A 15,232-nucleotide genomic window follows, 5' to 3' on the forward strand; every position below is an offset into this window, starting at 1 on the left:
GACTGTTTTTGTGCAAGACAAAAATGTGCAGTTCCTGTGGGCTTGGAGTTCATGGAGAGGGGCAGATGGGAAACGTGTTAGTGTTTCTTCCAAATGTTCTCATAAAATGCTTTAGAATTGTATGAGGGGTGTAACCTGGGTTTTGTAGGGTACTTACATTCGCATCATAGGGTGTATCTTTAGCATACTTGTTTAGAGTGCTGCTGCTTGCATGTTAGATGTTGTGTTTGAATCTGTGACAGTGACATCTTAATTTCTATTAAAATAGATAAAAAGTATCAAATATGATCTTATCAAAAAACAAAGGGGCTCAGAGCGTGACCTACATTCAAGTTAAAGGAAGGTGGAGAGATCAAAAACGTTCATCTTTGTTTTCTTAGTTGAAAAACGTTGACAGCTGGGGGGAACAGCTAAACTGTGTCTGGGAAATGTAAATTACTGTGGAGTATAGTGTTTAAGTTAAACACATTCTGTTATATGTTCAGACAACTGGTTCTTATTTTAAAGAAGCTTTTCTAGTTGTTAAACAACAGATTTCATTCACGTCTTAAATTTGCAAAAACAGTCAGACAGTCCTTCAAAAATATTTTTTAGCTACCATAGAAACTAATGCCACAGACTTGCAGGGTGTTATGAGCACATGAATGTTTCAAAAAGCCAAGTTTAGGACACATAAAAATTCATTATAAAATCTAATTTTAATACTAATCTTGTCCATCTCACCCTAATCCTCCTGAATTTGGGGTTATTGCATCAGGATCGATTTCCTTGGAGTGAATGAATGAGTCTCTGTGTGTGTTTACAGTTTAGGTAATTATAAATACAGTAAGAAAGTACACGGTAGCTGCAGTGTAAAAGAATTTATTTCTTCCCTGTGAAGTAAGCAAATGAAAGGGGGAATTTATATGTGGTCTTGGTACACTTGTGTTTCTATGCTCTGATGCTTCTGTTTATTTGATGTACAAGCACTGATTGCTGCATGTTTTTAGACTTGAAATCTCTTTCTCCTATCAGATACTTGGATTTTTATTATGAATGTGTTGCCATTTACCACAATTTATTCTTTTAGACTAATCTCTAAAAGGAGTTTAAATAGCAGTGGATAGACAGTGCGACCTGTGGCAATTTCTCTCACCTACCTGAGACATGACTCTTAGGAGTTACATAGCGCTTTCTTTGTATTGGACATGGAGCCTAGATAAGTAATTTAGAGTAGCAGCAAGCTTTTAAATGGTTAAGCCTAATCAAGGTATATCCCACTATCTAAATGTGCCGTTATAGTGTTGCTTTTTAGGTTAATTTGACATGAATTGGTTTTGTTTGGTATTTTTCGTTTTAAGATATATAATTTCTGTGTAAAGTAGAATAAAACTTTTGCGTCCCTATATTACCTGCAATATTCTTTTCATTGTGCCCCTGTTTTGACTGTAGATACAGGTGGTCTGCAGCTTTTATATGTGGAGTTGTGATAAAATACTTGGTGGACAGTATGTTAGCCATAGATTTTGAAAGGCCAGCTTTTAAATAGTGCTCTGTGTAAAAAGATTTTCTGGGAGTAGATTTTAACAAAAGACCATATTGTAAATAGAAACAAGAGCTCCCTCCTTAGCCGTTACAATTCCTTATTTCAGAAAGATTAGTCTAGAATGTGCATATATTGTTTGATTTGTATTTGCTGTTTTTAAAATGCAATAATACGTCAAAGTTGGGTTTTTGTTTTTTGTCTTCCATGCCTTCAGGCAAGCAACATGGTAAGTGATCCCATTTACTGAGTTACAAGAGAACTTCTGAAGTTTTTGTGACATGATAAAACACAACACACTTTAAGTTATAGGTGTAGGTTTCTAGAGTTTAAAGTTCTACCTTCTGAACTGTCATTCTTTCAATAGATCTTGTTGATCTTCCTGCAAAAGATGGACTTACTTCTAACCAAAACTCCACCTGATGAAATAAAGAACAGTGTTCTGCCAATGGTTTATAGAGCCTTGGAAGCACCTTCAATTCAGATCCAGGTGTAGTAATTGCAGCCTTTATTTAAAACAATGTTTTTCTCTTTTCTTTGAAGCTGATGTGCCAACATTTTGTACACCACTGTATTTGCTTACTTGGAAAAAAAATTAAAGCTATGGAATATTCCTGAATGTTGAAAGAGAGTAATGTTTTATTAAACAAATTTTCTTTAAGTAAAATAAAATCTAGTTCCCTTATTTTCCAGGAAGTAACTATTTAATTGTTGTTCCAGTGCTCTTATTTTAAATTCTGACTAGCCACCATAGCGAAAAGTAGGATATGCTTTTTTAATGCATTTATGAATATATATTTGGAAACCCATTTTCCATGGTTCTATCTGCATACTATGATGCTTTATTATTCCAGCTATTGAAAATGATATTTTCTGAAGTATTTCCTTGGAAAGGAAATTTAAGAAGACATTTGAAACTAATTTTGAACTTGGTAATGTTACTACTGATTTTCTAGTAAATGCGCATGTTTCTTTTTAAACTTATGCACAATTTCTTTTTTATAGGAGCTTTGCCTAAACATAATACCCACATTTGCCAATTTAATAGATTACCCATCAATGAAAAATTCATTAATTCCAAGAATTAAAAATGCATGTTTGCAAACTTCTTCTCTTGCTGTAAGTATCCTAATAATTTTGTATCTTTCTCAGTCCTCAGAAAATGTTGTTACCTTTAATTACTTTGGTTTTCCTGCTGTTTTGCCTTTAAAGAAAAGCCCATCTTTTTTTTTTTTTTAAATTTCTTTCAAATACAGAAGCACCCTTTACTTTTCTACTCTAACAATTTTTAAAGTTATTAGCAACTTGCTGTTGTTAATAATACTGTAAAAATTGTTGAGGTGTGTTCCAGAATAACAGTGTGTGTCCTGCAGAAAAGCCACGGTTTTGTGAGCAGTATATAATTATATATATTATCCTTTCATGATACAATTTTTCTTTTTAACTTGTCTTGAATTTTCAGATATGAAGGTCATAGTTTCAATAGCACCTGTTCTCTTGTGAGTGTGAGTTTTGTATGTTTTTTTTTATTTAGGCAAAAGTATAGTTAAGATTTTGTTTAATTCTTGTCATACTTCGCAGGTCCGGGTAAACTCACTAGTGTGCTTAGGCAAGATTTTGGAGTACTTGGATAAATGGTTTGTGCTTGATGATATTTTACCTTTTCTACAACAAATTCCATCCAAGGAACCTGCAGTGCTCATGGGAATTTTAGGTAACTAGTATGTTCAACTTTCTTCTCTTTTGTGCTTTGATTTGAAAATTTGAGAGCTTTCTGTATTGTATTGACATTGATAATGTTTGCATAGTGTGTCGCTTAAATGACCTAAAAAGTTCCTGTTTCTGGTTCTCTAAATGTGCCCCAGTTCAGCTGCCTTATGTATTGCTGATACTTCCAAATGCTGGTACATATATTTGTAGTCTTTACAGCCCAGTGCAGTTCTGAGTACTCATCGCAGTTCTTGGGTTGTAACACTTTTATAGACTGCATGGTCCACACAAATAGAGAGAATTTTGCCTTGAAAGAGTGTATGATCTGTCTTCTATCGGAGGCTGCTGGTGCTTTTAAGATGTTACTTTTGCCTGATTTTACCCCTTCTGCATGTCAGATGTTCTAGATGATTGTCTGCAAATCTACTGCTCTTCACTGCAGGTTTTGTTAGACTCTTTTAAGCAAACATGGCTATATTTGGACTGAAATGGAGCCTAGTCTGGGTGAGGTTTTACAAAACAGCTAAAACCTAATGGCTTGTTACTTCTGGAAGAGGAAGCCTCGTTCCCAGTTGTTCTTCCCTACTGCCACTCTGGTGTGATTTTAACACCTTGGCTGGCCTCAAGGAGACCAGATGACCAGAGTCATTGCCAAGAAAGAGGTGTGACTGCGTGGCCACATATTGAAGACAGTGACCATTTCTGTTATTGACAACAAAGTAGTAAACAAAAGACCATTTGTAGCAAGCTGAGCTGTGCCAGCAGCAGCCCTTATTAAACACTGCAATAATATGTGATGGTAGTATTATTTTGATGTGCTGAAAATAAGCAAGAGGACATCTATCGGTTCTAATTAAGAGCTTCGCGTTTCCCTTAATCCTTGTAACTTTGACTTGGATTTGCTGTCTGAGAATGAGGGACCAGCATATCTTTTACGTTAGATGTGTTACTCCAGAATTGTACTTGGATACAGACTGTAGTTTGGAAATGATAGGCTGAAATCGCTTTTATGTAGTTGGGCTCTCCTTTTTCTGGAATCATACTACCTTCCATCTTGTGTATGACACCTTCTTTAGCCAGCTGGCAGCACTGTTCTAACACTAACCATCGAAAGTGATGAAATCTGCTGCTTCTTTTATGCCAGTATGTTCAGTGCTTGCCAGCAAAAGTGGACTATTTAAGTAGAGAAACTCTCCTGTCAGAAACAATATAGAACTTGTAGGCTTAACACTGTATCCCTCGTGCCTACTAGGATTCTTTTTTTTCAGTATTTTAGAACAGATAAAGGCTTCTGATGACTTCTGATCCTGTATATAACACAGCCCCAAACATTTGGATAAGAATCTTTATAAAATGCAATCAGGGAGGATTGTGATCATTAGTCATAGACATTTTCATATGCTAGGAGAGGATTCTTCCTTCATTAACACAGCTTAATTCCTCAGTGGCAATTTTTCAGTTTGTGGTAACTCAGTTGCTCATGATCTGTCCAAAGATGCACATTCTTTCATAATTGACCAGGACAATACATTGCCTAATACCAGATTTAATAGCTGCGAAGTAGCAAAGTATTGCTTTGGACCTCTTCTTGTTCTGAACTTTAGCAAAGCCTCTAGCTATAACATGTTTTGTTGTGGATGAGTACTTGAACTTTTATGATTCTGTTTGTCCCTGCTTGCACACAAAGCCAACGTATGTTCAGATGGTTGACACCAATAGAGAGTGTTCTTTGTTCACATTGTTTACTAAACTTAACAATTTTTGCTATTTTGGTGTTGTATGTCAGGTATTTACAAGTGTACATTTACTCATAAGAAGCTGGGAATTACCAAAGAACAGCTTGCAGGAAAAGTATTGCCCCATCTGATTCCTCTTAGTATTGAGAACAATCTTAATCTCAATCAGGTAGGAACATGACTATGTTGTGTGATACATTCACAGAGAATAGATGTAAATAGTCTTCAGAGAAAAAATCATGCATACTATACATCTGTGTCTGTTGTAAAATCAAACATGAAACAAAAAAACCCTTGAGTATTACTGTATTTGCATGTTTAAAGCTTATTATTTTTCAGTGATTTTAACTGATGTAGTATCAAATTTCAAAATTAACACTATTATCTTCTAAATATCCTGCAAAACATAATTACAATTCAGATTAAAAACTAAAGTATAGTCTTAATGTTTCTTTCTTTGCTATTTTTTTTAAAAGTTGCAGATAATGTAAAAGGGATCATAGGATTTTTTTTGAAAATTTATCTGGTAATATTAATCTGTGATTTCTTTTTTTGGTCTGGATTACCCCACTTTTTTTTTTTTAGTAATAGATATTTGTCACTGTCTCAGCATAACTCTGCTTGTAATTAGGTACCTAAAGGAAGATAGTGAAAGTGGATTATAAATTATTTTAAAATCTGCATTTTATCTGACGTTGTGTATTGCAAGCTTTAGGAGCTATCACCTTTTAAGTTATACATGTCTGAATTTCATCACTACAAAATCCAAACTTCTTGTATATTTCTTTTACAGTTCAATTCTTTTATTTGTGTTATAAAAGATATGCTTAATAGATTGGAGGCAGAGCATAAAACAAAGCTTGAGCAACTTCATGTCATGCAAGAGCAACAGAAGTAAGTGATATTTACATATGTATTAGAGGAGGAGGAAGTGAGCAGACATAAATTTCAGTTAGCTTTTTAGCAAATGTGAGAAAACTAGCTATAGCAATAACAAATCTAGGTAATTCTTAATTCAGTAATTGAGAATTACCTCAGATAAGCACAGTTGTCAGCAAAGATTTATTAGTCCTAGAAGGATGATAATATTGTATCACTGGTTTTATAGAGTAAAACCTTTTATACAATTCAGTCACAATTTATAATTTTGAGTCAATAATTTTTCATTAATTCATTAAATGTAAAATCTCGTATTGAGCTCCACTAGTATAGTTTGTCTTGCTTCTATAGGCTAAGTTGCTTTTCTGTAGTTGTTGAGAACATAAACCATACTGAAGAAGCGTAAACATTGCAGCTTTTCAGAAGGCAGTGATGTTTGAAGATATTTAGAACTATTTTATGGAGTCTGATACAAGGTGAGATTTCTGAGTTGAATTCACTTGTGCAACCCAAAGTCTGTGTCAGCCCATTTGAAAGGCAGAACTAAGGCCATGAGAAATGATCATCAGCAAACCTTTACAATTTAGAATACTAACATATTGCAGTCTCTACAGGCATTCTGTAGAAATACTAGTGCTCTCATAATGCATTTTTTTTTTGTATTATTTAAATGCAGAATAAGAATATGCATTGCTAAATTAGTGTTGTGGATCTTTTTTAATGTGTATACTCTGTACTATATAGATCTTTGGATATAGCTAACCAAATGAGTGTGTCTGAAGAGGCAAGATCTAGTAGTACAAGTAATCAGGTAAGTGACAATATTTTATTATGTTACTTACAGAAATTTGAAATATAAAATGACTTAGTCAATATTTCTGTTATCTTAAATTACATTTCAAATAACTAAGTTTTGTTTCTTTGAACTTAAACAGATTGACAGGGTATTTAATACAAGTGGAACTGACCTTCTAACTAGTGAATCTGATAGTAAAGAGAATGAGATGTCATCAAAACAGAAAAAGGTGTGTTTACTTTCTTTTGGAATCCTGTTACATCCATCTGTCTAATACAAGGCTGAAACAGTTGCATCAAAGGAGTATATGTAAATATTTATCATATTTAAATCTCTAAAATAAAAACTCACTGCTTTTGTATAGAATGACACCATACATGTGAAGGTCCACTGAAAAATGTTCAAATCATATGCTTGAATTTCTGTGAAAGCCTTTCCTTTAAAATAGCTTTGTACGAAGTTGGCAGCATTTAGGATTATAAACTTCTGGTCATTTTCTTTCTTGTAATCAGAAATTTCAATGAAACTGAAACTTCAGCGGTAGATTTAGATAGGAAAATCAAAACAGGCAGCTTTATGATAAAAATCACAAATGGAGATGAGGAGAAAATGTAGAATTTCATGTAGCACCAGAGACTAACATTTACTTTGCAATTCAAATTTGAGTGAAAATGAACAGACAATATGGGGATAAATATTAGAAGGAAAGAAAAATCATGACATAACGTAGAATGTTAAATATGAGCATTAACTATTGTCATGCTATTAGTTATGTAAATTGCTGTCCAGAATCTACATTTTATTATTTCCATTTCTAGTTACCTGAACCCTCTTGCTAATTTTAAGATTAAAGGGGAATGATTTGATTTTATCCTTCAGCATAAGCAAATGTTGAGTTAAAATCCCTGAAAAGCCTCTTATGCAATTTTAAAATAAAATTCCCTTTTCAATTCCGTGGTCAGCTACAGTTCTATATCAAGTGCCAGTTAGTAACCATAAAACCAAAAACTGTGAAGGACACCTTTTCTTATGCCCAGCGTTAAGAGGACAAAGCTAAAATGGTTTTGTTGTGATACCTCTTTATTTGAGATCTGCTGGAATGTGTCATGGTGCTACTTTTAATATTGAATTTATTTGCTTTGAGTACTTTTTAGCAGTATGATAAATATTGTAACAGACTTTGTGCTTATACACTTTGTCTTTTGTACAAATAATACATATTGTTCTACCACATACCGAAATGACAGTGCTATTTGTGAAATAAAAATGTCAGTGTAAGAATAACTATCCTGTGCAACTTAATGTCATTATTTTCACTTTCAAAGGCTTCGCTTACACTTGAAGAGAAGCAAAGGTTAGCTAAAGAGCAAGAACAGGCACAGAAACTGAAAAGCCAGCAACCTCTTAAGCCACAAGCAACTGTAATAACACCACCAGTGCAGCAGGTAAGAAGGAACAAATAACTGTGCTATTTCCATTGGTGCTGTGATGCATTTTCCTTTAAAGTGCTGTATGTATTTGTTGGTTTGTTCTCCCGTGAGTCACCTTTGCTTTCAGTGGTAGTGCAATGGCACAGCTGAGAAAGACTAAAACAAATTTTAATCTGCCTTCCATTTGCATCATTCGCAATATTTCCCTCTTCTTAAATTGCAGTAGTTTCCAAAGGAATAATTATTATTGGAAAGCCTTTGTTCTAGATAAGGAAAAAGCACATATTAAAGAAGGTTTTGCTTTGAAGAGTTTATTAACTAAACATATGAAAAGGCTTGTGGATAGGAATGGGGCATGTAAGCAAATGTCATAATAGTAATTTGTGTGTAGTCTTACTTATCAAATTAAAGCTGCATAACAATTAGTTCTAAGTTGCAAAGAACAAAAATAACCTAATTACCTTTCCATATAATTACATTTCATGCCTACTTCCATGCAGTAAATTCTGATTTCTGAAAAATTAATGCCACTTCTGCAGGAGCAGCAATCAAGACTGTTGCTAGAGTGTTTGTACAGGAAAAGCATTAACTGCGTTTTATGTATTTTGCAGACAAAAGACTTGACAGATACTTTGATAGATAAGATGTCATCTTTGACTAGCCATTCTATCAACAAAGCTAACGTGGCATCTTCAAACAGCTTCTCTTCTGTCCCATCTATGGGCGTTGGAATGGGATTTTCATCACCTATGGACAACACAAAAAGAAATGTAACAAACGGACTAAATACTAATATGGGTTTTCAGACTGCTGGATTCAGTATGGGAGCCAGTCCCACCACTCAGAATTTTTTCAGTGGTCCAAGTGCAACAGCAACAACCAAGATGAATTTTGTACCAACTGCCAGCATGCCAAATTACAGTCCTATGAATGCTGCATCTGCAATCTCCCCACTGACACAACAAAACAGACCCCCAGATATGTCTGCTTTGGATAACCTTTTTGGTCCTCAGATACCCAAAGTTAGCATGAAACAGATGGCTCAACAGAAATCAAGCCAATGGGTTAATCAATTTGTACCCCCGCCAGGGTCCCCAAGTGCGAGCAGTTCAGTCTTGGGACCTCCAATGAACATGATAGGACAGCCTGGCTTTGGTATACAGGGTAATCCTTTCTTTTCTCCTCAGAACTTTGCACAGCCAGCAAACACAATGACAAACAGCAGCTCAGCTAGTAATGATTTAAAAGATCTTTTTGGGTAAAACGTTTTTTTCTTCTTTCAAGATCGGTGAAATTTGGATTATGGGTAAGCTGATTAACATCTTTTTTTGATTAGTAAAAGCATGACTTGGGGAAACTTTCAACACAATAAAGTAAAGGCTTTTGGACTGGAAAAAAGGCTTGATTTTGCATTCATCTGGCACTGCAGTGGAATTGCATAAGTGCAAAGTCATTTTATGTGTTAAGGATTTCCTGTCTCTTTACCAAACTTCAGAGCACTAAAGGTAGGACGTGTGTATTAAGTCAAAGAAAGAAGCAGCTAAGTATTTCAAAATTATTCAGAAGTGTACTCATTCAACTCCTATGTAATTTCCTACCAAGTTTTGTTTCTCAAATTCAACAAAGTGATTAGGGGGTAATTACACTTGTGAATGCGATCCTTCAACCCAGTCCTTTCACTGTCTGCTAGTTCTTACTGATGATTTGTGTTGCCTGAATTTGGCACAAACTGTCATTTTGCCATTTGACAGTTTGCAGAAACTACATTCTTATGCTGCCTCAAAAATTTTGTTAGCCATGTTACACAGAAAGATCTCTAACCAGTAAATGCGCAATAGGCTAAGAAGACAAACTATTTTGTATTTCTTCTCTTATAAGATGAAATTCCGGAAGCATAAGAAGTTGTTAAAATTCAGTGCAGGTGTTGGACAGTAATAACACTGCCTCAATGGCCATGCTGGTCTACAAGATGCTTTATAATGCCTGAGCCTTGTTACCAGCCATGTAGCAAAAGTAACATACCATTTAAACAGCATTTTAAAATCTGTGTAGTGACATGATTGTATTTATAATGTATTCCAGTCTTTTGGTTAATTTGATACTGCTCTTAACTGGTCTGATAAAAGAACATGAGTAGTTGTGGAGCCTCCTAAAAAGAATGTTCTCTGTAAAATTCAGATGTTGACTGTCCCAACTGTGTAACTAAGCAATTTTGTGCAATTAAACACACAATGTTTATTTACACAAAAATATCTTTAATTAATTCATACATTTTGGCTCCATTGGGAAGATGGAAAAGGATTGCCTTGTACAAGTTGCACATGGTTGTGTGAAAAAGCAGAGTGCCATACATTGCCTTGACTAGAATAAACTATTTAATTTTAATTTTGTTTTAACTCAAATCCTTATGAAGGACAGATGAATATGAAGCAAGTTCTCAAATACAGATTTCTAAGCTCTATAATATGTGGTAAATACACAGGTATTTCAGATCCTTTTTTGTGGTGTTACTCTAAATTTAATAAAGCTCTCCAGAAAACCAAACAGTAGTTTCTTCTACTTCACAGGAGGTATGTGTTGAGCTTGCCCGTGGTAGAAACTCTTGCTCTGTCAGGCACTACTGTTGGGGTTTTACTTTATTTCCTAGGAATTTCAGGAGCGTTCTTACATAATATTTTGCAAGTTATAGCGTGCTGTTTTGAGAAGGAAGGAACTAGTCACCTTTTTTATGGAAAGCTACATGCTTTGTTTTTCAAAGCCTTTCACTGAAGAAATTGTTCTTTCTTTTGCTGCTTAAGAAACCAAAGGGCCTTATGCTGTAAATGTGATTTGTATTTTGTTATATTTCCACGGTTCTAAGCGGTAATAGCATTAAGCATATTTCTTGAAGAATTGTTCGTGTATTATAGCTGCTGCCTTAGTCCTGTTATTTTATAATATCTGGGACCAGTGAAATTGTGGTTTAGAAAACAATACCTAATGCGTTGTGATGCTTATGTGCTGTTAATATTCGTGGTAAACATTACAGGTTTTGTTAAGATATCTGTGTAAACTTAAGTACAACATTGAAACTGTTAGAACTATTTAAGTTCATTTATGGTTACCCGTACTCTGTACTTTCAGTCACACTAATGTCTTTTATGTCAACTTTTGAAAGCTATGTTTCGTTAAGGTAACTTAAGGCAAGCCTTTGAAGAATTACTTGGAATTGCATTCCTCTAAATTATCTGGAAAATAAGTTTATGTTAAAAATAATATCTCTTAGGACTCTACAGTGTATTAAATTAATACATCTATGGTAAAGGCACTCTTAAATCGCAATGTCCTGATCTGGGGTTTCAGTCATTGATCCCCTTGGACTGGGGGCTTTTTCAGAATTAAATTTCAATTTAACCTGTTGGAGGGATAATTAACTGAAAAAAACTGATCTGATTTTTATACACTTGACCACATAGGGTATGTGCTTTTGGCATGGGCCATCTGAGAAGATAATCTGTTTTGTTGGGACAAAGTAAAAAAAATCCAATAAGTTCAATTAAGAAAACCTCTTCTATACAGTGGTAAGATGATGGGATAAGGTCTTTATCTGACTGAAATAGTATGATTGTTCTCCTGCTTATATTTGAGAATATAATTATAATTTCTGTTGTTCGCTGCAATTTTCAGAATGACTAGAGTCAAGAATAACAAGAAAGGTAACCTGAAAAGGATGCTTATGGAAATGACAACACTTTTTCCAGTTATTTAAAAATAAAACCAACAAAAATAACCTTAGTTAAAATGAGAGGGTCAGATCCCTCTTCCTTGCACATGCTTCCTGCTTAGTGTGTAAGGAAGCTAGGTTTGAGTGAAGTTCTGTATTTCTTCACTTAAAGGGAAGAAGAGTTGCAAGAGGTAAGTCACCGAAGCCCACGTGCCACTTGGCTCCTGCTACAGTAATTTTTCTTCAGGAAGCTTTGTCCAGTTGATCTCTCCACTTACAAGTCATCATTCTGAGGTCCTGCAAGAGGCTGGAAGACGGTGGCCAGAGTGAATGCCAGTGAGAGCAACAGTTCTAGTTCATGTCCAAGTTGTTTAGGAAGGTGTAGGAGGAAGGGACAAGGTAAAAAAAATGTGTGTATTCCAGGGGCCTTCTGTTTGTGGACTTGGAAGGAATGCAGTGTTACATTTAGCTTGGTCTGAAGCAGAGAGACTGTCTAGCCCTAATGCAAAACAAAATGGAGAATGTGGATTTGAAATTGGTATAAGATTAAGAAATTGCAGATTCTGTTATGAAAAGAGTAATTTGATATAAAATAAGTTCTTGCTGCATTGCTTTGAGCGGCACTGTAAATTACAGAAAATATCTGCCCTTTGTATTCAACCTAACTTAAAGGAAAAAAAAGTGGAACCCTGGCAGGTTATATCATTACATTGGAGCCTCCACCCTCTGCATCTACTGTGCTCACCCACTGAGCAGATTCCACAGTGGAAATTAAAGCAGGGTCTGGGCTGAACTGCTCAGCCACCTGGTTTACTTTCAGTTCTTTTGTAAAAGATGGGTAAAGACGAGAAGGGAGTAAGTTCTTCTTATTTAATTGATTTATGTATACTGTGTTGCTACAAAAGGAGAAATGAAGTGGAAATAGCTGCACATCTTGATTACAAGCATCAGTTGTCCTTTGGCTGCTCTGGTGTATGCTAAATTAACGATCTTGCACCAGGACAGCAATCTTTTCCTTATTAGAACTGCTGGTTCCATTTTTGAAAGTCTCTGAAGCATTTCTTAGAAAATTAATAATTCTACTACATGGAAGGACTGCATTTAGAAGGGCTTGAAAAAAACCTTCTGTGCTGGGCTTATGGAAAGGGACCTTGAAACTACCGAGTTGCAGATGAGCTTAGAGCTGCCTTTCAAGAGGAGAGAATTGCGGAGTGAAAAAACACTTAAGAGTCATTTTGAAGATGGAGCAGATTTTCTGTTCGTCACACAAGCGTCCGTGAATAAGGCACAGAACAGCCTATGGAACCTGCTTAGACAGGAGGACAGCAGTACCAGAGGAGCCTTGAAAGGTAAAGGAGTCACCAATTGTTAGGGAGATAGGGAGAGAAATTTTACTAGGTACATGGGTGGTGTGTTTTAATGAAGATGCTATGTCTTCCTCTCTTAATGAAGTGAATTAGAAATGTCCTGGGGAAGTTGTAGCCTTACAGGCCTGCACAGGTGCTGGGTACCCCAAGTAAAAGGCTGAAGTTTTGAATGGATAGGTTCACAACATTTTGAGCCTTATTATTTAAAACTTTCTATTAATTTTTGTCTTTTTAGCAACATATTTCTGTGGAAATTTCGCAATACCCCAATAGCCTTTTAAAGTAAGAAAAATGTGTGTTAACATGTGTATTTTAACCCTTGTTATAATGTAATTATGTAGATAAATGAGTAAGCTTGTATATATATTACATGATTTTAGATTTTTCAGTTCAATTGCACCAAAAAGAACAAAGATTAAATGAGAAAATATGTTTTCAATCAAATTCCACAAAGCTTCTGATACAGGCTAACGGTTATATGATACTTCTGTTATCTATTATAAATTCACCTGCTTAGTCCGCCTGCATCTACATGGCTTGAGCAGAACAGGATAGTTTTTAAAATATAAGTACCTGAACACTGGATCTCTCATCACAGATGAAGGCTTTGGAGTTTAGAGTGACCTTTGCTTATTGATTACGACTTTTTATTGGGAGTGGGTGGGGTATCATTGATTTGTGCCATTTCCAATGAAAGAAATATAGGGAGGGCGAGTACAGAAAAAATACTGTGCTGTATATGTGACCCTTTTTTGTTCTTTCTTAAGAGATATGCTGCATTTTTCTATACTCATTGTGAACTTTTACTCTGAAATAGCTGTGAGGAAACCTATCTGGAGAATTTCACACGAGTTAGCTGATATTCAAGTGAGTTCCTGCCTTGTACGTAACTTTCCATCAGGTTTTGACTGCTTTACAAGGAAATTACACAAGGCAGTAAAACCTTGGATTCATACACCAAACCCTCTTGCCTTTCAGGCCTCACACTTGCATCAACAGAACAAAAAAGCCCCTGAAGTTGTATTAAGTTCTCTGAAACAGTTCTAACTGCTGTACAGATTTCTGAGATGCTGTAAATCAAAATGTGTTATAGTGAACTCAGGCCTTGTGCAAAATACTTAATACTTGTTTATTTGTCTAATTGTACAGTCTCTGTACTAGTGGCAGTTTTATGTTTTGATTGTAAACCATGAAATTCTCATGAGATTTTTAAAGTGATGTTACTGTAGTGTCAGCTGTGATTCATAATTGCAATTGTCATAGCATGGCCTTAGTGTATTTCTGGTTTATTGGACAGGTCTTCAAAAACAAGTTTATTCTTGTACCAACTTTTAGATCAGCTACTTAAAAAAATATGTAAAAGGTACAGTGACAGTTTTGAGAAATTCATATCACTTTGTACTGTGAATGAGATTGGCTATGGAAATAAATGAACTTTTCATATTTTCATGTTGGAAGATATTTTTATTTCAAATTTCCATACTTTATAGTAACTTATTTAGAGAACTTTGTCACTCTGTGTTTTGTTTGAAATACATTCTATCCCACGTAATTTTGTGTTCATTTCTTAGAGTGGTTGCTGTCCAGACATCTGTAAAATGTGATCACATATTGCTTTCATGGAAAGAATAAAAGTCCTGCGGAAAAACTGATGCAGTAGATGTATCTAAAATTGGCACTTACTTTTTCTGAAAGCACACGTAGCCCATGTCGGAATCTGGGGTCCTGACACCACATAGTGATCTCAATTTGCATTTTCACTGCTCATTTACTCAGAAACCAGCCCTTTCTCTAAACCTGCAGTTTCTCTACACTGCTTTATCAGGCTTAGAATTTGCCAGCACTCTGAAGGAAGCAAGCACTCAGCTTTTTGAATGGTATAAATTGATGAATTATGAGACATCTGAGATCTGATCTGTTTAAGAAGCATGGTTGTTGTCTGGAGATGGTATGGGAAGAGAGAGTAAAAGGAGATGGGTTAGGTGGAAGTAGAATGGTAGCATCAAGTGACTCCAGTTCACTCTTTGCTGAGGATTACAGCATCCCTATTCCTCCCAAAGCTGCATCCATCAAGGGAGGACATCCTTGT

General features: G+C 35.3%; 1 protein-coding gene across 1 annotated transcript in view; it reads left to right on the plus strand.

Moving 5' to 3' along the window:
• The window catches only part of SCYL2 (SCY1 like pseudokinase 2), a 39,068-nt gene extending 24,482 nt beyond the window's left edge, over nt 1-14,586 (plus strand). Inside the window, exons 10-18 of the mRNA XM_069856993.1 lie at nt 1,890-2,012; nt 2,528-2,641; nt 3,104-3,236; nt 5,019-5,137; nt 5,762-5,862; nt 6,592-6,658; nt 6,783-6,872; nt 7,969-8,088; nt 8,685-14,586. Of these exons, the coding sequence (XP_069713094.1) occupies nt 1,890-2,012; nt 2,528-2,641; nt 3,104-3,236; nt 5,019-5,137; nt 5,762-5,862; nt 6,592-6,658; nt 6,783-6,872; nt 7,969-8,088; nt 8,685-9,335 (1,518 nt within the window). The 3' untranslated portion in view covers nt 9,336-14,586. The remainder of the gene's footprint in view (nt 1-1,889; nt 2,013-2,527; nt 2,642-3,103; nt 3,237-5,018; nt 5,138-5,761; nt 5,863-6,591; nt 6,659-6,782; nt 6,873-7,968; nt 8,089-8,684) is intronic.
• Nucleotides 14,587-15,232: the final 646 nt, after the last annotated feature.

Source organism: Phaenicophaeus curvirostris, chromosome 1 (genome assembly GCF_032191515.1).
Source record: "Phaenicophaeus curvirostris isolate KB17595 chromosome 1, BPBGC_Pcur_1.0, whole genome shotgun sequence".
In the NCBI taxonomy this organism is placed as follows: domain Eukaryota; kingdom Metazoa; phylum Chordata; class Aves; order Cuculiformes; family Cuculidae; genus Phaenicophaeus; species Phaenicophaeus curvirostris.